This window comes from Maylandia zebra, linkage group LG16 (genome assembly GCF_041146795.1).
Source record: "Maylandia zebra isolate NMK-2024a linkage group LG16, Mzebra_GT3a, whole genome shotgun sequence".
NCBI lineage: Eukaryota > Metazoa > Chordata > Actinopteri > Cichliformes > Cichlidae > Maylandia > Maylandia zebra.
Window position 1 is genome coordinate 23,918,513 of NC_135182.1, and position 25,158 is coordinate 23,943,670.

At 39.5% G+C, this 25,158-nt stretch overlaps 1 protein-coding gene across 3 annotated transcripts; it reads right to left on the reverse strand.

Moving 5' to 3' along the window:
- On the reverse strand, window positions 1-25,146 carry vwc2l (von Willebrand factor C domain containing 2 like). Of its 3 annotated transcripts, none has more exons than XM_004555517.3 (5): window positions 24,429-25,146; window positions 22,829-23,338; window positions 18,609-18,707; window positions 10,274-10,403; window positions 1-3,261 (listed from the first exon to the last, which is right to left on the reverse strand). In XM_004555517.3, exons 2-5 carry the CDS (start codon window positions 23,234-23,236, stop codon window positions 3,110-3,112), a joined length of 789 nt encoding a protein of 262 aa, XP_004555574.1. In that variant the 5' UTR covers window positions 23,237-23,338; window positions 24,429-25,146; the 3' UTR covers window positions 1-3,109. The 3 variants fall into 3 exon arrangements, with proteins under 3 accessions (XP_004555574.1, XP_004555573.1, XP_004555575.1); XM_004555516.3 differs by having other exon boundaries at window positions 24,141-25,146; XM_004555518.4 differs by lacking the exon at window positions 18,609-18,707 and having other exon boundaries at window positions 24,141-25,136.
- Window positions 25,147-25,158: the final 12 nt, after the last annotated feature.

Sequence of the window (25,158 nt, forward strand, 5' to 3'; positions counted from 1 at the left end):
CCCATGTACAAGCCTGTGGGTTTTAATGACAAGAGGGAGGAGACATTGGGGTCATTTGAATAAACCTTCACAGACATACATAGAGACTCAAGTTTCTTGGCAGGAGATGAAGAAAGACAGTGTGCAGCTAATCTGTCCTGGAAACCTTGCAGCTTCATGTGTTTGGAAGGGGAAATGTAATTTCGTCTGGTTTGCCTGGGATGCCACTCTCACGTGCAGTGTAGAGTGGATGTGTGCCACAGTACCACTTTGTGTTTTTAGCAGACAGCCTATTCTTTCAAATGACAACATAGGCAAGATTTTGGGATGATCTGTGTGGTTTCAAATCCATCGTGCTTGTTATTTAAAATGCAAAGTATGCGCTAGCACATTTCTGCTTGTGAGCTCTGGTGCAGTGAAACTAAATTCTTTCACGGTTTTTCTTTAACTTTACGACCAACTTCGAATGCATGATTTTCTATTTGATGTCATATCTCCCATGCCCTCTTTTCACTAGCACTCTGGATCACACCTTTTAACTTTTCAGCTTTTTGTTGACAACCCTTTCACTCTCTTTGTTCCAACTTTCAAACTCAGGTGATGAAAGCAGCTTGAAACATCATAAAAATGAGCAGCCGCTGCTCACCCAGTTTAGTTTGATAAGAAGCATTGGAGGAATCCGTATTAGAACAACCAGTACAATGACTTACAATGTCACTTTTCTACAGAGATCTAGTTCCTTCTTTAGTTTCTTCCTTGAGCTTCTCTTTTTACCACTATCAAGTGACGGTATATTTTTAGAGCCATCTCTGGGTTCAGTTCTGCACTTTTAGCTGTGATTGAACTGCACTCGTCCTTGTTCTTTTATTCACCTTGCTGACTATTTCTGGAATGTCGTAGGATAAGACAATAAATAGTTTGGGGTAAAACAGAGCAGTAACCACTGCACACAGAAGTGAAACAAAGTAGCACTTGAAGCAGTCGGCTGTTCATACTGTATGATGCCAAAGGCCATGCTTTGTGAATCTTATCTGGAACAGTAGCAATAAGGCATCTGTGGTGGCAGCAATGCCTTTGAGCCTTGTCAGCTGGCACGTTCACTTTAGTCTTTCTTTGTTGCGACCCAAAATATCCGAGCAACTCTCATTTTTGGGGGGATGCATGTATAGGCTGAAAAATGATGTGGCATTTAACTTAATTAAGATGAATGAAGCTCGTTTAATAATTCTAAAATGTGTGGAGCACTGAGGCTGTGACTGATAAACCATTCATGTCATTTTTGTTTTATGAGCCTTCAGACCTCAGACCAGATAGATTAGGTCGTCTGAAACATACTACATCACTGTAACTTGCTGATAAAAATGAACCAAGCTCCTTTGTTCCACCTAAGACTGAGCCTTGCAGATCTTCCGACTCTGAGATTTCTTCATCACCCATATGCTGCAACCAGCAACTCTGCAGACTATGAGATTCCTCTAAAATTAGTTTTAGTTCCTTTTAAGGCAATGCACCTCTTTAGTCATTGGTCTTTATCCTATGTTCATTTCTGTCTCATTACAGAGTGCTGGGAGCTGCTATTAAGCAGCTCATCCATCACCGCCCAGGAATAGGGTCTAAAAGGTTAACGGGAACGGATTTTCTGGAAATGGAAAAAATTCTAGTGATGAATGGCATTAGCTTACGGAAATTCACCTTTGAATTAATGACTTGTATTTATCATTTCAAAAACATCGTGTGTTGGGCACTGCTTGGGTGCTTTTTGTTTTTCTTCTTTCAGACTGGACTGCTTGAGGACCACTCTGATATGAAAAAAAATGTCAAAGCAATACATTAGCTTGTCTTTATGTTATCGCCATGGCTGTGGCTCCACCGCACCGCCTGAGCCATTTCAACATATCGAGAAGAGTAGGAACTGAAAATGGATTACATGAGCTAAACGAGCGATCTAATTTAACTGTGTGCATCATGCTATGCCCGAGTTTGTTTATGATTGCCGCGCTTGTGCATACTCAAATGAACAATATGCTCGTGAATGCTGCTTAAAAACACTTAGACATATGTACGTTCCTGCCTTTTGTCTGTTGGTTCTCACTGGATGTGCCCAGCATGCAGGCTGCAGCAGCGCCAAGCACCCAGCTGGATGATTTATCACAGAATAGTCCTTGATTAAGGAAAATTAAAGCAGGCTGCTACTGGCTCGCAAATTGCTTTGATAACAAGTTCAAGCAGTTACTTAGTGGGAATATTTTGGAGGATATGGACCTCTGAGAGAAAACAATAAAGCCAATTGAACTGGAAAGGGTTGCCCAAAGTTGTTGTTTCTTTTTCTTTGGGGGGGGATTGATGCAGCATGGCTCTTCTTGGGGATGCAGGTTTTTTCTTCTTCTTTGAAAAGCTACATTTCATTCCCCCACTGCTCCAGGTGGTACTAACCTATCCTGCCTGTGAGACATGACTCAAAACCATGGTGTGTTGATCAATAAAGTCAGCCTTTGAGGTTCCATAGCTGTTAATGGTATATGACAGTTGCACGTTGCATCATGTATGTTAGGAGCGAGCTCCTGCCGCAGCGATAAAGTCTCATGAAGAGGCAGACATTTATGTGTGATGCACATCTTGTAAACAAGCTCTTAGAGTGAAGTCGTGTAACTCAAGCACATCTTTGCCGTGTTTTCATCAGTGCTAATCCTTGTATGCGAAAAGAAGCGCTGCTAAGTGTGCTTACGGTTTGTTCTGCTGGAACACCTGTGTGATTGTGACTGGCACGCACAACAAGCTGATGACATACGTACAGAAATCAATTTGAGCAATTCAACATTGCCGATGGTTAGGAAAGAGTTCAGGGAGCTAAGAAACTTTTTTGTGTGTGTGTGTGAGAGCAGCAAGTCAAGCAAGTCAACTTCTGAAAATATATAGGACCATTAAAACCGGAGTGTGGAAACAACTGAGACAAGTTCCATCTTCTTCTCGCTGGCTACATTTGTGTGAAGCCTGCGAGATCACCTCTTCGATCCTACTGTATGCTGTCTCAGGATTTATAGGAATTGTGCTCCTGCCCTGTCAATCATACAAAATGGCACAGTAGGCAGAGCCTTGCCTGAGCTTTTCTACCATCCCCGTAGGAGTCCGTCTATGACAATGACTGGCCGTTGAGGCATTCTCGCCGCAAGCACTGCGCCGGCTTCCACCAGTCTCCGTTGTGGCAGCGGCAGATGGTGCAGTCGTCCACCTTTACTTCAATTCCAGCCGGGATGATCGTCGTTCCAGCAAAGCAATTTGGACCTGCCGCATGGGAAGGGAGGGAAGGAAAGGAAGGGGAGAGAGAGACAGAAGAAAAGGGAATGAGAACGACAAGAAATGGATGTGTCTCTCCTGAGAGCTTCTCTTTGCAGTGGGGTGGTGGAGTGATGCAGAGAGCTGCAGGGAGTTAGGGGAGTCAGAGCAGACGTACAGATCTTTTCACGGGCATGCACCGATGGGCTTGTTTTTGCAACACTAAAGCGCTTTTGTTAGTCTCTCCTTCTCCCTCGACATGGAGCGCTTTGCATCCTAATGCGCCGCAAGCAGAGAAGCCTGCCAGGCGCTGGCTTGGCAGTACAGAGAGGCTGGAGTACAGAGAGACAGAGGAAGAGAGAGAAAGCTGCTTTTAGAGGCAGTAGGGAGGATGGTGTTAATCACTTCGGTCTGTATGAAAAGGCCACAGAACTCCTTAGCAATTCCTTACACAGTTTCATTCCACGCATTCACACACGCTGACTGTCAAACCAATAAAGAACTCAGATTAATTCTGACATCTGATTTATCCGTTAAACACTGTAGGATTTACTTGTGTGGATGTTGATAGGATTCCTTTAATTCTAAAACGTGCTGTGTACGACTAGAACACCTTACATCGGCGTTTCTAATAATCTCACCAGATAGACAGATTATCCTGGGTAAATTTTAGGATCTGTTTTCCAGGACGCCAAAGAACGGTATTACATTTGTACGATTTATCTGTATTACCACCTGAAATTATTACATCTAATTTGTTTTTCTCTTTGCCTCAGAGATATTGGAGGTAGTGCATCTCTTTCTCTACCTCTAGAGACAGGAGAGCCAGAAGGTGCCATGAGTTCATCCTAGTTTTAATCATTTAAAATGAAGCAATCAGCAGCTCAATTGGTGTGACGGTGACTTTGGATCGCTCTCAGTGTTCGGCTCGGTAAAACCTGCCAGATTCAAGACTCCTCTACGAGCAGTCATAAAAACTCATATGTCCCATAACTCTTGAAGACACAGTAGCTTTCACGCTTGATATTCACGAAACATCTTGGTGTCCTGTGAATATGATTTAGGGTCTGGTAGCTTAATGATAGCAATGTAAATGTGTCAAGATAGTCAACCTAAAGATCAGAGGTACATTTCTGGTACACTGTAGAATTTCTCACCTGTCACACAATTTGAGCCTTTTTCACACCTACATTTAAACACACAAGCACAGGTATCAGTAATAAAATAAATAAAGAGTGAATTTCATTTATCAGCTTCAATTTCAAGGTCCTGCATTTGTGCATGCTGGCTCATCGTCTCACTGTCACGGCTTTCAGGAACAATGTGGCCATCGGTAATATTATTAGTAACACCTCTGTTTTCCATTTTTTTTAAAAAGGCTTGTTAATGCTTTATGGAAAAGTAACTCAGGGCATTAGATTAAGGTTAGCTAAAGATCAGGATTGTGGTTAAATATTTAAAACGTCACGCTGACTCGCAGCATGGCACAGGGAACACTGACTTTTTAAATCTTCAAGAGCATGAGTTTAACCTTAAATCAAGGGTAAAAATGCTGGAATGGTCTACAGAGGGACAACTCCCAATATTTTACAAATTCTTGCTTTATGCATCGAAGGAATTAGGTTTAATTCCAGCTAGTGCTTGTACGAGAAATAAAAGATGCAGGAAGCCATAAATTTCCACGTGACATTGACAAAGGGAGCTGCTGGCTACCTGCTACCCCCATCCTTTGCCTTAGCATAGATGGGTCCTATGCTCTATTTTAAAAAAGAAAGAAAGAAAGAGAAAAAAAAAGGAAAAGAGCATGGGATCTGATCTTAGACGTAGAGAGCACTTGCCAAGTCTTAACTCGCAACGATCTGCCTCTGGACAGCTGGCACAGGTCACGGGACAAACTCGGCAGAGGTTGATGAGGGAGGAGGGTGACCCGTGCTGCTGCCAAGTGTGATTGTTTATAGCCCGATAGATAGGGAGACGCAAGGACACAGTCTGAGCTTCCTGTCACCATGTGAAGGGCGTGCGGTCACTCGTCCGAGCATGTGATCAATTCGTGGCCAATAAAATCTGGTGAAGTCAGAAAATGTTTGTCCTGTGTCAAAACTGTCTCAGCACATCATACTTTCTCTGACTACTGCCTAAGGATTACAATGTAAACTGCAGCTTGTTGAGAGAATATGTCAAAGCGAATATGTTCCTGAACCGTATCCAGCTCCATGGCACTGCTCCTCTATGATATGTCTGTTAAAAGACCACAATGACGGCATTCTGACAGATAAGGAGTGGCAGATCTGTAGTTGGTTTAATCTTGTTATACTGAGGAACCATTAGCCATTTTCAGGATACTACTCATTTCTTTTTGAGAATTACATAATTACATATTCCCTGATTAATTTACAGTAGCCTATATAATTCATGATAAAGATTAGAGCTGAATCAGATGGGCTCAATGAATGCGGAGCTCAGAAATGAGCACTGCCACTGGCCTACTATTCTATTGTGCTGCCTCTTCCTCTCTGCTGGTGTTTTCAGGAAGGAACACCAAAAAGATGCCAAGCTGAAAAGCTACAGCCTAATAATAGAAAGCTCTGACAAAAGTTTGGCAACCATAAGCACTGATTTGCTGATTTGTGAGCTGAAAGACATCCAGTTATCAAGGTCATATCAGTTTAGTTCAAAGTTGCTTTTTTTAAAGTCTGAAATATAGTTAAGACACTGGAACATGGGTGATTAATCTTGTTTTTCACTGTGTACGCACATATAGCTCCATTTAAACTCACTAAGTCAGTGACTAATTGGACTAAATGAGTCAAATATTCCTCAGTAACATTTTAGCCACTGGCAATTAGGTCATCGCTGCACAATTCTGTTTACAAAGCAACCCTAAAAGCTTTCTTTCACTAGAATAAGTTAATCTGGACCTTTTACCTGAGCTGGAATTGTAAATGTGGTGTATGGAGATACAGTCAGAACTCAAACTAGTAATTTAGGCAGCTCATTTTAGGCACAAAATTGTATTAGGAATTGTATAAAGCCATTTAATTAAATTCAGTTGTCTTGTAATCTGTGAAATAAGCATTACTCATTTTCAGAGACTGTTGAGATGGTTTGTTTTTTATGTAACCTTAGTGTTACATTGTAATTACATTATTAATTTAAATAAACCTTTCAAATGTATATCTGTTCAGTATTAATTTCCATTTACCTTCTAAATCTCTGAGGGAGGTAAAAAGTGGTGAATGTAAACATGTTGATAGATAACAGAGAGAATTGTTTTCAAGTACTTTCAAGCATTTGAGTACAGTTTAAAGAAAATGTTCTCACTGCGCTTTCTGTGACTTTCTTCCCTTTAAAGTATTTTAGCAGGATGTGCAGGTTATATACACAAAGTTAACCCAAAGCTTTACCATGACAAGCTACTGTAGTATACTTACACAAGCATTTACCTGGAGAGTTTTGCTTGTTCAGTAAGAAGATTGTTTTTATAGAGATTAAAGCGGTTCCCATATAAATCTCACACTGTCAGATTGTTAAGAAGAGTATTATTTAGTATTGTTTGCATTCATAAAATATTATAATTATGCCTCTCCTAATCATTTATGCCACAATAAAGTAAACCTATATAAAAAAGATAAAATCCTTTTTGTATTATAAGACCAAAGCCCTCTACATAATGTTTGGATTAAAGAAAAAAGAGAGCAGCAATAAAGATAAATAAATAAATAACACAACAAAAAGCTGGATATTGTAGACATGTTTCTAAAGGGAATGTAATTTGACAGCAAATGCTGAACTTGCAAAATGCATTTTATTAACACTGATTCTTTATGTTTAAAGAGAAAAAGGTGCAGTGTTTCCAGTTTTTCATTTTGGAGTCACATCATGTTTTTGTGATATTCCAGTGGATCAATTTAATATTATTACAATTCCACGGGATCTGTATTTAGTAACCAAGGAACTTTCAAGGTAATCAGATTCAGCCCTGCCTACAGTCAACATGACCTGTCTGTCCAAAATCCTAGAGCCATTAGTCAGCTTACAATTATATGGCTTGCTGGAAGACAATAATGCCTTCCAGGCACAGCAGTCATGCTTTAGTCCTGTTCATATGACCTATTGTTCTCAGATGTACTTTGTCTTTAGTGGTAATTAGTATTTGTTTACACAACGACCGGTTGTCATCCAGTCTAACTTGTATAGATAAACATTATACCTAGAACTTCATACAGCCATAAGCATAGCAACTATCTAATTATAATAACTACTCAATTAAAACAAAGCTGGCTTGTTGATCTAAACTTAAAAGTGTTACAGCTAAGTGGCTTCAGCTGGGATAACATGTCTATCAGATGAGGTCAGGACCTGCTTCTATGACCCAGCACATTATATATTCTGATGATGTCAACATCTTATTAAATATGCTGCTTTCTGCTTACTGCTGCTTCAAAGTATGTCTAACTGAGAGTTCAAACTGTTGCTGTGAATGGGCTCATCATCACAGTTTAGTCTCACTGATATTTACTTCACGCATCCTTTAAATATAATTTGCATTCTAAGTCAGCAAGCAGCGCTACAAAGTAAAAGAGATGATGATCACATACGACCTTTGGTAAACCAGATTACAGTTGAACTATGATGACCTGTAGACCTCCCTGCTTAAAGCTAGATTTAAATGCCAACCACATAAAGATATAGAGTCTGTGCGTTTGATGTTATGTGCTGTGGACTTTTACCTCAAATGCTTTTAGATGCTACTTGTTTATAGGTCTCTTTCAGTTATGCATTTAACAACTGAATAACATGGGCTATTGGATTGTGACTGATTGGATGTGATCACGTTACTGATAAAATACCAGACTCCTTTGCTTTGAGAAAACGATTGGATTGCTTTTGCAGTTTGCTTTGGATAATTATCCATTTGTACTATAAAGTGTTGTCCAATTATTATTTGTCCAATTATTATTTATTATCTGAGCAGAGTATAGTCCTGTACACTTCAGAATTAATTGTGCTTCAATCAGCAGTGACATTATCAATAAATGCTTGTCTCCTGGTTCTAATGGCAGCCATATGGGTTCATGCCATAACATTGCCCCCCACCACGTTTGACAGATGATGTGGTCGGCTTCAGATCATTAGCTGTTTCTCTCCATGCTTTTCTCTTGCGATAATTTTAGTATAAGTTAAACTTGTACACCTTGACAATGATCTTGTGATCTTGTGTTGTGTTGTTCTTTCTTAACCACATAAATAATTGTGTGATCATACACTACAAATGTCTTCTGTGTGGTCTTTCAGGCCTTTTGGTGTTGCTGAGCTGGCCAGTGAGTTCATTTATGTGTAATAATTTATCAGATTGGTGATTTGGACCCTCCTAACGGTTTTGCTCTTTCTATCTCTGTCTTTCTCTGATAGGTTTATTTTGGTTTTTCAGTCTAATGTTAGCCTCCTTCAATTGTACTGATATTTATTTGGGGCTGGTATTTAAATATAGTGGGGAAAAGCTATAAAATTAAAATCAAATGCTTTAAATCAGCTTCAGATAATAAGTATTCTTTAACTGCCATGAAGCAACAAGGGGGCAGGACTCACCTGGCCATGAAACTGCTGGTTAGTGAATTGTCCAATTAAAAATGGGGGGTTGATTATGTATTAAAATGGCTGTAATTCCTAACCAGTTATTGCAATACTTATGTAAAATCCCTTGAATTAAGGCTGAAAGTTTGCACTTCACTTCAATAAATTCCACTGTGATGAACCTAACTGCACATTCTAGTTGCACAATTTTTGCCCCTGTTTGAAGTGCAATGATTTCTATAACTGTATTTTTATTTAAAACTAAAACCTGTAATGGGTAAAGAAAAACACAAATATCTGTCTCTCTGACTATATGTAACTGAACTGAGGACATTTGGGTGTCTGCTTTTCATTGTCCCTTGGCCAAAAATGAGAGCTAAATAGCGTTCGTTCATTGTCCTCTCTTCGCAGCCCTCAGCTATCCACTCCCGTAAAGATTTATCTGGTACCAGAGCCTGACGAGGAACCCTTGGGTAACCTAGAAACAGCAGGCCTACCACTGAAATGCCAAGGGTGTCACTGTGCCCTGTCAGCCTGGATTAGTTCTCTCCTAGCAGCTTCTGTAGCCTTGTTATTGTGTGTGTGTGTGTGTGTGTGTGTGTGTGTGTGTGTGTGTGTGTGTGTGTGTGTGTGTGTGTGTGTGTGTGTGTGTGTGTGTGTGTGTGTGCTGTCATTGGTTTAATGAAAATTTAATGACTTCTAAGGAATCTGAAAACAAGCAATGGTGAGAAATAAAAAATACAAGGAAGAAAATGTTTGTAGTTGTGCCACTGCGGGCATTTAGCAACTGCCTCCAACTAAGTTATTCCCTTTACTTTTAACCTGTAGGTAAGCAGCAGTTAAATATATACATATCTACATATACACTTTCTTTTTTCATTAGTTAGTCATTTAAGTTCAACAAGAATGCAAAAACATTTTGTTTAGTGAATGCAACGTCAAGTTTAGACTTTGAATTTGATATTACGCCAGGTTCACACTGCAAAAGTGCACTTACTGTACTTTACTCATAAAGCTCCATCTGTCCCTCGGGACTGGTGCTGGCAAAGGGAAATCTCTCACCTCGCCTTGTAAATAGTCAATGAACCATTGGAATCCTATAATTCTAATTTAGGGATTGGTTGTGTGTGACAAGGGCTCCAGGGCACTGGGAAATAAAAGGCTCTCTGAGGACCCATTAGTCCCTCCTACCATCCCTTTAATCAATGGGCTAATGTTTACTCTGCTTAGTGTGTCATTTATAATTAAAACTAGTACTGCTCATTAGTGTCCAACGGGCCCAAGGTAATAATTTTAATTCATAAAACATCAATTACATCCTCATCCTGATCTAAAGGCACGGCCATCAAATGGTGATACCACCGATAAACTTGCTGTCATTGGTTTAATGAAAATTTAATGACTTCTAAGGAATCTGAATTGACTTCCAGAGGAGATGAGTGTTTACCGTTTTTACAGATGGGGCAGCATTGCTCTGGCTCGTACACAGGGTTGACACACTCTGGGACGGCGCAATCGGACACCACACAATGCACTTCATTATTTGGTTCGCAGCGGCACCACTCACAGGGTGACGGCTGTGGGCAGAGGAGGAAAGAGACAGGGAATATGGGTTAGATGACTCAGTAGCTTTCACCTTGTGTGTATGTGTGTGTGCATGTCCATGCATGCTTGTGTTTTTCTCATATGCACATTCTTAATAGTTTCAGATGCGTGAAAAAAAAAGTGTTGTGATAAACAAAGACACAGGTTAATAAATTATTCACATCCCCAGTTTTATTAGGGTACTTTTGCCTTAACAAAAACAGCCTATACTACTGCTGGCTTACAACAAAATCTCTAGAAATAACTAAGGGAGTCTATAAGGTAATGTTCATGATATTTAATGTTTGCTGCATTCTGCTGTGGCCTGCCTCAGGAAACAGTTCAGAGACTTATCTCACCACCTCTGCAACATGTAAATCAGTAGCTACTATGCAGCTTCCTGTGCAGCTGCCTCATACTTGACTCTATCTTTACAAAGTCTCTTGACCGGAAAATGAACTGTAATGCAATTTCATGGAGTGGAAAAATACAAACTGTTTCCAAATCACAAAAGGTCAGCTGTTCATCATATTAGATTTTCTTTTTGCTCATCATAGTAAACAGCCTTTGAGTGTGTCTCTGCACTGCTGTATCAGCAGTTTGGTGTCGGGCTTAGACAGTAATAATATTTCATATTTGATAACCCCTTTTGCGGTCTTAACTTTTTTGGTGGGAAAGCTGATCTATGTGGACAGCAGCCAGTGCAACATAAACAGTAAGCTTCACATTATGATTCTAATCTTCATGATTTATTCATTTGAAGGATAAAATTTCACTTATTGCAGCAGTCAATAATTTTAATTCATAACAAATGCTACCACAGAATTTCCTGTGAACTCTGTGGTGGCAGCTTTTAAACGATTAGTTCATGGGTCTTTACCCTGTTGGTCAAGTGTTGCATTCCAACTTGCAATATTTTTTTTCTTTTTTCCAGCAAATATAATTAACTTTCATTCATTAAAAAAAGGAGATCCACAGCTGTCTATTTATACATCGTTTTTCCCACTGGTGTGGGTTTGCTTAATGGGATGTCTCTATACAATGGAAAATTTACAGTGTAGGTTAATATAATAGGTATGTTTTATTTTCTTTGGAAGGACTTTTTACATTTTTTATAGTATGCTAAGCTAACCAGTTCATGCCTGCGCTTAAGTCATTCATTTTTTTCTGATTTCTTTAAATGATTAATGTAGTACTTTGGAACTGTGTCATCAAATAACTGAGCTGCATTTGTTCCCAAAATATATGGATTTATAGCCACGACAACAGCGGCTCCACAGTTTGTTTTTGTGCAGAGACAGGTGAAAGGGCTAAGGTATTTCAAGATGTATATGTGTTACTTTTACCATCTCTTCTGGGCAGATCGCATTAAGTGACACATAATCAAAGTGTCAAAACTCCTTTTGTTTTTATTGAAGTTTATGGGAGTCAGCATGCACATTAAGAGATATAGGGGAAACTGTGCAAAATAAATACAATCCAGTTACTGATTGTAGGTATTCCCAAGACCATGTAGAAAAAGTTCTCTGAATCAATGCAAAATAAATAAATCTAAAATGTTACTTCCTCTTATTAAACTTTCTCTCCTCACGATAGAACATCTGATAACTTTGCATTACATATGCTGTAATTCTGATGAATGTAGATGAAAATCATCACTAATTTCTTATATGCATTTGCAATATAAGAATAAAGCTGTAAATCATGACAAATAACAAAGTCTTTATCTCTAACATATTACTATGAGAAGACTGATTAAATATTTAACGCCGATGTAGCTCTGTAGTCCATCACATTTACGACTTGAATAAAAATGCAAAAACACTGGCAACAGAAGAAGCTTAGGTTAAATCAAGATTATATTGGGTAATATGTTTCATTGGGGATATTAAAGCGAGATTCGTTTGCAATAATGAACTACATTCCATGGGTTTATTACAATGTTTAGAAGAGAATATTCCAAATGAATATTATGCGTGGATGTGGCGCATAAACATGGCCCAGAAAATGTTAAAACCCCTTGAATAAACTTATCAAACTAGCTCAAATGATCAGACTAAAAATAAATGATGGGATGCTTTTGAAAGAAAGTCCCAAGACATCAAGCAAAGATCTAAACTTCTGACATATCTGGCATATAAAACCAAACTGATGCTCAAGTTTGTGGGCACAGATAACCACATTCAAAATACAGAGTAAATATAAAAACAGGAACATGGCAGCGCTTCTGCAGATGTACTCAGCTATAGTGTACTGCCAAAAGTGTTTAGATCTTGAAAATATTATAGTGTTTTGCATCTATTTATACATCATGGCATTGTGCTGTCCTGTGTGAATATATAGCTTTGCACCATCGCATACTGAAATTTAATGAGGCCTACAGAAACCAGCTGACATGATATCTATCCATCCTTTGTTTTAAACTGTTTATCTAACTAGGGCTGCTGATGACTCGAGCCTTTGCCAGCTGACACTGGGTGAGGAGCACAATAAACAGTCCATTACAAAGCTAACAAAGAGATGCAGACAACCATTTATGTTCACATCCACAGCTACAGTATATTTAGAATCACTAATTAACATGCAGAACTGTGTCTCCAAGTACCCAGAGACAACACGCAGGATAAAAATTGTTTGAGTAGAATTCCAGTGAAAAGAAACAAACAAACAAAAAGTAAAATATGATGATATACATTATAAGAGGAAGTAAAATTCTCTCTTGCTCAAATAAATATTTTGGTTACTAAAATGAAAACTATGACATTATCATGTTTTAGTGATTTTATAACTCAATTTAAGTGCCATACAAAAGAATGCTCTTAATCTGACCGCACTCATTGAAGTCATTAATTATGTAAATTACTTGCTTTGCGTACAGTATGCAGTTGTGTTCATATTTATTTGGACACCGACACCATTATTCTAACTTTGCCTCTGTAAAGCACTAGTGCGGATTTTATATCTGGATGCAACTGAAGCGCAGATTTTCTTACTTTAATTCAATGAGTTTATGGTGATTTCATTTTAATGGAGAGACAGAATATTAACCAATAATGCAGAAAAAAAACAAAAGAGGTTATAAAATGATTTCCAGGTCATTGAGTGAAATTAGTGCTTAATCTCCAAACAATACATGACTTAGTACTTGATGGATAAACCTTCCCTGCAAGCACAGGGGTAAGACATCTCTTGTACTTGGTCACCAGGTTCACTCACCACAGATTTTAAATAGGATTGAGGTCTGGAGACTCCATGAATCTGATGCACTTCTTCCTTAGACACTCTTTTGTAGCCTTGTGTGCCTTGTATGTTTTGAGTCATGGTCCACGATTCTGTCCATTAGTCCCTCAATATGTTTAAGTCATCCTGTATCCTTAGCAGAAAAACAGGCCCAAAGGCCCATAATGTCTGTATGGGGATGGTCTTCTTTTCTTTATACTCAGCATTTCTCTTCCTCCAAACACGGTGGATCGAGTTGATGCCAGATAGCTAGATTTTGGTTTTATCTGACCACAGCACTTTCTCCCAAGCCTTCTCTTAATCATTTAAATGTTCACTGGCAAACACAAAAAAGTGCCTTCTTGAGCAATGGGACCAGTGTGTTACCAATGGAGTTCTTGGCTACTGTGGTCCTAACTGCCTTCAAATCATGAAGAAGCTCCTACTGTGTTGGCCTGATCCATCATCTTTCTCATGATTATCTTCACCCCAGGAGCCGAGATCTTGCACAAGCTCCAGATGTTGGCCATTTTACATTTCTTCCATTTCCAAATAACTGCACCAGCAGTTGTCACCTTCTCATCAAGCTTCTCGCAGATGGTTTTGTATTTCATGCTAGCCTTGTTCTGGTCTGCAGTTTTGTCCCTGAGATCCTTTGGCAGCTCTTTGGTCTTGCTCACAGTGGTGGAGATGTTAGATTGAAAGAAATTTGTTGTGTGGATAGAAAATTAAGTGATTCTGTGGACAACTTGCAATGTGCTTTATACACATAAAGTATTGAGATCGGTAGTATCTGTAACTGATAAACTGCCTGATTGACTGTAATCTATGGGATCACAGGCAATCTGTGAGCCAAAATTCTGGCTGGGTTTAGGGGATCAATTACTTCAAGTACTTTCAAGTAATGACATGCAAATCAGTTCATAACATAATTTATGTTTTTTTCTAGACAATATTCTGTCTCTCCATTAAAATGAAACTACTGTGTAAAATAGGCTGTTCCTTTCTTTGTAAGTGAGGGAATTTACAAATTCAGCACAGCATCAAAACATATTTCCCCCACTGTAGTCCCCCAGGTGCAAAAGGATTGAATCAGTTGATGGACAAGCAGTTTCAAGTCCAGGTGAAGCCTGTTCCCTCGTTATTCCATGACAAGTTAAACCGATTAAAGAGTTTGTTCTGAGTGTTAAACTTGCATCTATCCACTGGAATTCTCAATATGACATGCAAAGAGATGCCAATAGAAGTAAAGGTCATCATTAGACTGAAAAACCAAAATAAGCCATTAGTAGTGTTGTGCGATACTGCAAATTTTGGTATTGATCTGATACCAAGTAAATTGGGCTAGCATTGCAGCTAAGAATACTAATACTGATGCTTTTGACCTGCAAAGGCGCCTTATGTAGAGGAGAGCAGTGTATCATGATTTATAAAATGAATCATCAATAATTTGCATATTCTGTACAAATTTGTGATTACTATGATTGGGATTACTTGCCACAATAATTAGTTAATACAACAACAACAACAAAAAAATCCCAACTTTTCAGTATTTCAAGTGTTTTTAAACTGGGTTTTTTCAGAGAGCTGGAATTTAAATGTGATATTCTCTAAAGCACTTTAGGTCATCTTCTGTTGTTTAAATGTGCCACAGGCTATAAATGAAATAGATGTGACAGTCAACACAAAAATGTTCAGGCATTTTTCATAGTGCATGTTTGAGGCATATTTTTCATTTCCAAAAAAAAAAAAAAATCTGCTGAGCTTAGAGTTTAGAAACAAACATCAATTCAATACCAATACTATTGATATTGCATCAATCCACCGACCTCTACTTATTAGGCAGATCAAAATCTTTAGATGTGGCCATGCTCTGAAATTCTTAAAATGAAGGAATGCACTGACCAGCTCAACAGCACCAAAGTCCACTTTTTTTTGTTAAGGAAAAATCCTTTACAACATTTGGCCAAGCAAGAACACTATCAGGCAGGTAGGTGCATCGTTGTCTAAAACTTCAAGAGACACATAAATATTCTAGGTTTACAATGTGGTGTAAAGAACATGAAGGCCAGATTCGTCTATGTCTTGGACACTTCTGACAGAGCCTTCACATTTCTGACAAAAAAAAGGTCTCTGGATGAAGTCAAGATTAACTTTTACCGGAATGATAGGAATAGAAAAGTATGCACAAGGATGAGAAACAGCAGTACCATACCACTTTATCTGGTAGAAGTAAAGTTATAGCATCGTATGCACATCTATGGCTGCCACCAGAACTGGGCCACTACTGTTTATTGATGATGTGACTGCTGATAGAAGTACTGATAGTAGGATGAATCTTGAAGTTAACAGGGCTTTACTTTCTGCTCAGATTCAGCCAAATGCTACAAAACAAATAGAACATTTTTAGCAGCATTTGGCTTTTGACCTAAAACATCCTCCACAGGCAGCCTAGGAGCTTTCTCAAAGAAATGGGGTATTCTTCAACGACAAAGCCTGTCACCTGATCCCAACCTAATAGAGCATGCCTTTCAGTTACTGAAGACAAACCTGGAGGGAGAAAGAACCAAGAACAAGCAGCAAAGGCCAGGCAGAACATCTCAAGGGAGGAAATGCAACATTTTTGCAGTCACAGACTGTAAATGATTTTTTATCCAAGTATGAAAAACCAAATCTTAACTGATAGATTTTTTTTCATTATCATTGACCAAAAAAACCCCCCAAATCCAATCTTAACCAAAACAAAACATATGAATCTAATTGTGCATTTTACAATGAGAACAGATCCATTTAGATAATCAATTTAGATATAACGTAATATGATACATTTTCACAACGAAACAATAAAGCTTTAGGGATAAACCCTGGGGAGAACCTTATTTTTCACAGTTATAGACTTGATTGTAGCACTAGCTAATCCTGAAGTGAAGCTGTGAGCCTGAAAAGTGGATTCAACAGCGTTTCCACTGTGGCACATAAAAACTTTATCTACTTTTTCCAACAATGTCTTTCACATAATTTGTCTCTCAGGTCAATGTGGGTGGTTGTTGCATGATATGCTAAAATGAAAGTGGAAGTTACAAGCAGGAGTCCTGATAAATGCCATTGTTTTCTCCTCCTTTAACGTCACTGATAAGATGGGAGGAACTGCAACCAGAATGCAGCAGAGCTTGAGCAGGCAGAAATAAAAGTGGACTCATTCTTAATTGCTGAAAAAGCTCAGTTGGTACAGATACCAGAGTAGATGCTGTAGAGGAGCTACTTCAAATCCATTCAGACAGAAACTTGCATGAAATCATGTATAATAAAAACAATGGATAACATGAGTGGGTAGGTACAAATGCGACACGAATGCAAATAAATATTTTTGAACAAGAAATCATCCAAAAACTGACACAGAAGAGGAAATTGGGTTCTTACTATAACATATGTGCATATATGTAATCCCTAGGTGTTTCTAGATGTAACAAGTTGTATTAAAGTACAGACTGGAGATTGTGGCTATGAGAGACAGCAGTTTTTATTCACTATCACAACTGACCTTTAAAATAAATTAATTTGAAAGTGGTATTTCTCTGTAGGTTAATCTGCCAGATCGGCCTGTAATGCAGCCTGCTAGTTCAGATGCTTTACGGGAAAAAGTATATTAAAAATGCAATTGGAAAAGAAAACTTCTTCATGCACCTTTGACACATTGCTGAGAATCCTTCAATGTATTCAGCCATGCCTGGTGCTTTCAATGCGTCCTTTTGTGTGAGGTCTACTGTGAAGAGGATCAGTCATGCCTAAGCCCAGACTTACAAAAGAAAATGGAGCACTAGTACCGAATTTAGACTTGCTGCCAGATGTTTTGGTGAAGAAAAGACGCCTGTTGTCCCCATCTTTCTGGCTGGCTATTTGAGTCAATCGATTGCCATGCTTTTCATTCGCACACTGAGACAAACAGAGACAGGGCAGGGAAGCAATGAATAGTCAGGTAACCTTCAGCAGGGCAAAATGGCAATGCAAAATACTCTGAGACTGGACGACAGGGTCACAGGAAATATACTCATGCTGTTAAAAGCAGTGACAGGAATGAGTTGACAGTCAAACTGCATGCTCTGTTGTTCAAGTCAAAACAATGTTTTACCAGTGGTCAAATAACACAGAGAATAGACAGAAAGGACTTGAGGATGAGGATGGAAAACATGCAGTACTAACACTTGCACATCAATTCTGCAAGTGCAAATATGTCAAAACCATAAAAATGTGTTTGACATTCTCTCCGGGCAAATTGTTTGCACTTAACAATTTTTTCCCCTAATTGCGACTATTGTTGCCTCCAGCAAATTGGATAAGAAAATCAATTTGAGCAATAATTTTAACAGCTTTTATGGATGTTTTCTCACATAGGTATGTTAAAAACACAACAACTTACTGTGGTTGTGTGGGCAGCTCAGTCTGTGTGTGTGTGTACAATTGTAAACAAATTATTATAATTGTCTGCAGACATGTTTTCACAGAATACTTCTGTGACTTCGCCACATCACTGCAGTGATAGAAAAGTACAGATATAATAAATCAAAGTTACCAAAAACAGAGACATGAAAAAAATCCAACCACAGTGTTTGATTTACATTGATTGGAGTAATTCATTTATGAGATTTCCTCAACATTTAAATCTAGTACAGGGCTTAATTGCACTCCACTGAATAGTACTTGTCTCATGCGGATAAAGTGAAAGGTGAGCAGAACTCAAGCATTAAGGCTATTAGTCACAAATTTAGATTGTTTGCCTTTAAATGAGAACTTATTCAAGATCTGACGGCTGATTTGCACTGTGTGTACCTTTGTTACTGAACATATTAGAGCCCTCCCACCTTTGTCAAATCTGCATCCCTTCCCTAGGGGGGAGGGTGGTCATAAGAAGCATGGATGGGATTCTTCACATCTGAGTTCACATCCCAGCACTAGCCTGAAGATCTGGGATCTGAACTCACCCTATACCTCCTGGTTCTTGATTGCAGCTGCGCTGAGGCCAGAGGCACACCGGCAGCCATGCTGGGTGGACTGGTCCCTTCCTCATCAGATGGAAAACCCTGTAGGTGAAACACCTACTATGGTTGAGTGGCATGACTCACTCACATGGCAATAAAACAAGATATTGGAAATTACTGCATCTACTTTTACAAAGAATTTAAAGCTGAATCAACAGTATTAGTATTAAATTCTTTGTTGCTACAAGCAAAAACTTTTAAGTGGATGAGCTGTAGTGGGAAATGTAGTTTGGACCTATTTGTCAATTTGCTGATGCACGAGTTATGCCAGCATTAGATTCACAAATGACAGGCTGACATTTCGCTGGAGTCAGCTGCTTTGTGTTGAAGGAATGCCCAATACTACTTGCATGATCATGATTGCATACATTAGGTGCAATATACTTAATGATCAGCCTACAGTATAATGAGGTTTTCAGCATAAGGAAAGTGGAAATATGAAGTGTTGGTGGATGCCAAAAACAGTTCTTCATAGCCAGACATCCCAGTTTCCCAGAAGCTCTAAACAGCCCACATCTCTCTTGTTATTTTCCCAAAATACTGACTCTTCTCTCTTCTCTTCTCCATCATCTGCTACTGAATATAAATGCACACCTCTACACAATGCAACACAATCACCTCAAATGAAATGCCAACAAAGCCCAAACCAAAGGTTAACCTGTCGGCATCTTTAAACATGGGTCTGCATATCAGACACTGACGGCCTTTGATTTCCTTTAACACTGCGGGGTTCTGAGGCTTTCATGTCTTTACTGAAGAAACTCAACTTTCACAATTTGGACTAAGACACTGCTACTTGTGTGGGCATGGATTGTTTTTTAAAAAAGATGATCATTATGAACCATAGTGCAATTTCTACTGAGACAATCTATAAAAACAAATGATTTTGTTCTTCACCTTGAAGTAATGTTGAAATGTCCTTCCCTTCTCTTGCTCCTCAATGCACTATTGATAGATCAATGTTACATCAGACTGCGAAGCTTTTGCCCTTAAAGTAGCCCTTACAAAATCACAGAAATCTGTGGGGCTGCAGGAGCTTGATTGTGTCTGACGTGCAAACACACCAATCATTACAGATTAAGTACATGGGTTTCAAATAGGCTAATCTCTCACACCCCTTGCTAATGGGAACACTATGTCACTTTCATGCCACCAAGAGTTGTTGTTGCCTACTAATGCAAAACATTTTTCAATTTTTTCAGTATCATTTTTTTTTATTTTAACATTTGAAATCTTAATGTCATTCTGTTTACAATGGCGAGAGAACACCTGAATATTTAAAATCTTTGAATGGATATTTGTATATCAATATTGTTGACAGATTTGTTGACAGAATGGCACCTAATAGAGATGCATTGTAACAGTTCTGAACAAAGGCATAAACTCCAATGCAATGCCTCTTTGCACCTCTAGCTGATAATGCAGATGAATCCCACAGCCGCTAAAAGGTTTTACATTAAAAACTGATGAATAAACATTAGCACACTATTTTTCCCTCCTTGTGCTGTTTGATTTCTTGTGATTGCCCCCCCAAAAAAATGCATTTCCAGAGAAACTGTAGCAGAAAAGTTAATTATGATGGCCTGTCTACACACCTGCTTTGCTTAACTCACTCTTTAGCCCCGTGTATGCTTCAGTTTTTTTTTCTTTCCGTTCAAGTGGCATGCTAATTATTTTCTTATGCAAAATGTTCTGACATTACAGGAAGCTTTGTTTGTTTTACCTTGAAGCTGTTATAAAACTACACTAAAACACCTCCTGTTGTCTTGGAGTTTTGGACAGCAAGCAAAAAAGGAAGACAAAAGGAAATATGCCGTAGTGACTATATTCACTAGAAGTTGCTATAAATACAAAAAGATGATCATCTGGTACTTAACCGGGTCAAATACCTAAAACAGACCTACAGAGCTATTATAGATATAAACACTTCATAATGTGATATTCTATGTTGTGTGCACACCTGGATTCACTTTCTTTAAGTTACCAAAAAGCATAATTAAAGCTATGCACAAAATTAATTTTGTGTGATATTTTACATTTTTCAAATGCAGTCTTCATCTTAGAAAACAGTTTTAATGATACATAGATATTGTGCATTTCACTGCATATTTGACAGCATAAGATCAATATTTTTTTTAACCCTGCAAAGGAAACCTTATGAGAAATAGTCAGACTTATTGGACTGTATAAGCACACACACGCACACACATGTAGTCCACCCACTCCTGCAAACTACAACTGACAAAGTTAGCTTTGAAGATGCTTTTGAGCTTTTGAAAGGCTATTATCAATTATTCATTTAGCTCTTGAGTACCTTTTATGTGTCTTTAAAAGGGTAACCAACTACTTGTGTTTCCCCAGCTGTGGCCCGGTCAAACAGATATTTGCTGGGGTCATAAATCCTATCTGAATACACGAATCCTTGTCTAAGGAGCTATTGCAGGCTTTTTCTTCTAATGTCTTCTGATTTTTTGATCTGCAAATGGTGGTAGTTGGTTTTGAAAAAAAGAATCTTACTGCAGGAATTATCTTCCAAGTACATCTGTTATAATAAATAGCCTATCTAGTTTGGTCTTATTTTACATCTTCGGCAGATGTTCACAAAATTGAGAGAAACTTTTTCATGTTACTGATGATGATGAGAACATACCTCTAACATTAGTTTCTACTGTGTAACTGGTAACTCCATAATGGGATAAATTTACAGCTATTATGTAAAGCGACAAAAAAAATGGAATTTTTGATCGATTGCATCATTCAAAAGCTAATTTATGTCACTAAAGTGGAGCCCGCAAAAATTCAGTTTACCATTGGAGGCATTTGTCTGACAACCGCAATGGATGCACTTATCTTAACTGGTAGCTGATACATTTGCACAGACATGAACAAATGCTATGATTAACCACAGAGCTATACCCTTGTTTTGGCTATGACATGTCATATTATATTTCAGTCACTTACTGCCTCAATCCAGTTGTGAGAAATGTGAATGAGGAGGTTTCCTCATGGGCAGCAACAATTTAAACACAGACTGTAGTTGTCATGCTCCCAGTGTCATTTATAATCAGGCAGTACTGTCATGCTCTGTAACAACCACTGAGACACTGGTCTGATAGGTAGAAACCTTTTTTTTCAACAGACACAGGGAAGCTGGAGCTGCCAGTGATGACTCAGTGTCCACAAATCACAGTATTAAAATATTGTTATAGCATCTGTCAGTTTGGTAATGCTGGATGAATGTTCAGTTGATGAAGCAAGCAGAAGGATGATATCACTCTGGGTGGCAGCCATCTTGGTGCCCTTGGCCAATAAACACATTTTGAGCTTACTTTCACATTATGCCAAGGACTGATCTAAACCCAAATACAAAGCCTCACTAATCCGAACCCTAACAGCCCCACCTGATCACATCTGCACCACTGCTGTGTTACGTTTTGTTATTTTCGATCGTGGCTCAAGAGTTGGGAGTTCGTCTTGTAATCGGAAGGTTGCCGGTTTGAGCCCTGGCTTGGACAGTCTCGGTCGTTGTGTCCTTGGGCAAGACACTTCACCCGTTGCCTACTGGTGGTGGTCAGAGGGCCCGGTGGCGCCAGTGTCCACCCTGTCAGTGCGCCCCAGGGTGGCTGTGGCTACAATGTAGCTTGCCATCACCAGTGTGTGAATGTGTGTGTGAATGGGTGGATGACTGGATATGTAAAGCGCTTTGGGGTCCTTAGGGACTAGTAAGGCGCTATATAAATACAGACCATTTACCATTTTATTTTCATCAGTAAATGTGATCAAAGATGATTGCTGTCAACAAGTTAACAGACTAAAAAGGAAAGAAAATATGAGACATGGTGGTTTTTACATTATGTTTGAAGTGACTTGTCAGTTTACCACGACCATAGAGGTGTTGCTGTGAATGCATATGATTGTCACACACCTGTTTTGTTTTAATAACATCTACACTTGCGTGTGACTTGATTGTGTTTCACCAAATGAACTGGAAAGATGGATTAGAGTCTTGAGCATTAGTTAGTTTTTAATAAAGATAAATAAGATGCAGAGTGGTGATTGTTGGTGGAATATTCATGTTCAGTGCTAGAGCTTTTCTAGTGGATTCTGGTAAACAGATGTTTTTTTTTAAAGGCTGAATTATAATCTTCTAACTCATTGCTTACCTTGAATTCTTCCAGAATTTTATAGGTTTTCCCTCGGTACTCGCAAAAGTTTTTCACCTCTTTGCACTCAGGGCAGCATCCATTGTGTTCCACTTTGGTGCACTTTGGATGCAGTTTCGGGCACTCGGGTTGGTCGCACACAGGCCCGTCCTCTGTGCACACGCACGGGCAGTTCGAGTGTCCCGGATAGAAACGTTCCCCGAGTTTGTAGACGAAGCCGCTGTCATCCACGCATCCCTTGCCCCGGTAGTCATCAAACACAATGTTCTCACCGACGGTCCGCTCCGCCTCGTCTGCGGCGTAATCCTCGGGGTTACCCACCGTGGCCGGTGACACAGCGCTCAGGGCCAACAGGGGGACGAAGGCAGTCAAGAGGAGAAGGCCCATCCTTTGCCGCGGCATTGACATCCACGTTCAAAACGGCTGTGTGGATGTCATCCTTAGCCTCTCTGTATCCTCACCGGATCTGTCCAGGGCTTCATTATCACCACCATCACGTAAGGAAATGAGCTGCAGTGGAAAAAATAGAAGATGACATGATGGATGATGACTCCCCAGCTGCTGGTTTGCACATCCTTACAAACCAAAATCACCTTTTAAATACTTTCCTCCCCTTTTTTTTCTCTTTTTTGTTTGGTTTAGGCCTGTGTATGGGTATCTTTTATTTACGGTGCACATATGCAGCACCAATGTTTCAATAGAGATCATTCGGAATTCTTTATCATTGCTCTGTCACAAAAGAAAATATCTTACACATAAAGCTAAAGCCACGGATGGTGAAAACAAATAGAAATACATTTGCTAACATAAGAAGCATGCAGTCTATATGCGTTAGTGTGGTGGTGGTGGTGCATTAGATGCAAATTATTCTCCTCTTTCAAAATCACAGCAACAGCTACGACCATCAACAGAGGGAAGGGTTATAACACTGATTGTCTAAAGTGGGTGGAGTGAGCTCCCCACGGTCGTCTTCTCCCCATTAAATAAAACCGAATCAGATATTACAATTTGAAACTTTATGAGAGGCTTCAGAGACAACAGGTAGCATTAACGCTTTCAATTCTCCCCCAGGTCAGTAATGATAGTAATGGCTTCTCCGTCTCTGGGTTTCTTGCAACCACCTCTTATTATATTAACCATGTTCCATGCAGACACATGCAAATATTGAGAAATGCGCAATGATTTAACCCAGAATGCGTCAACCGTTTGGAAGGGGAAACACACACATCGACAATCCAGACAGTTGGGGAATATATAGCTGAAGATAAATATCTCTATGATGCGTATTAAGCGACAGCTCTAACTCACTCACCGCTTTGAATAAGACTGATATCCACTAAGTGTGAAGGTAGGATCCCCAATACAGAGAGCGGAGACAGATTACAAATAGTCGCCTTGCCTATTGGAAACTTCACTCTATCCACAGGGTGAAATCACCAGTCTCCACGAGATACTGTAATCCGCCCTCTTGTCGTGATGATGTGCTTAAAAGCAACTAAACAACAGCCTTTTGGAGGTTTGCTCCCCTTTCCCCCCTTGCAGAGAAAAAGACATCCGCGTAAAAGTAGGTCTTCTTCATGATTATCCTCATTGGACTCACCTTTTCGAGACAATTTCGCAGTTCAAGTCCAACTGCATGCGTTACAGACAGAGAAAGAGAGACTAAAAAAGAAACTGCTCGAGAAATCCTCTATAGCGTTCCCTGAGAATCCGGAGTCAATTCAGTATTTCCCCACGATGGAGGTGAATATTAGAAAGCAGCAGCCAGTCTTGTTGCACATGTGTGTATACATCCAGCAGTTGTGCGGAAAATAAAAAATCCACATGGGTAGAAGTTAAAGAGTATAAAAAATCGACCCATTCGCGGCTGAAGCCAGTCATTTTTTGAATTTGTGGCCGAGGTCACGTTCATCATCAGCAGGCGAGACTGACGAGGGAGCGCTCCGACTTTCAGCACCTTGGAGAGCGACTATCTTCTGCGTCCTGCGCCGAGCAGAGCAGAGCGCCCCCCCCCCCCCCCCCAATCCCCTCTGCCAACCACAGTCACAACAACACTCACCTCCCACGATCCGAGGACAAGTATGACTGCATTACTGCAAGGGTTAAAGGCTGGGACGAAGTAAAACGATCAAATAGGTGGTCATTAGTCAAGACTGGTTCTGACAGGAGCAGCTGGTAAATTGAGGAGGTATGCTAGATCAGTTAAATATGTGTGCGAGCCTTCCCCCTGTCTGTAAACGAGTGCGCCTATGTGCACGCCTGCCTCATTATACGCCTGTGAATATGTGTCTCCATGCGTGCGCGAGTGTGCCAGCGCGTGACAGTGTCTT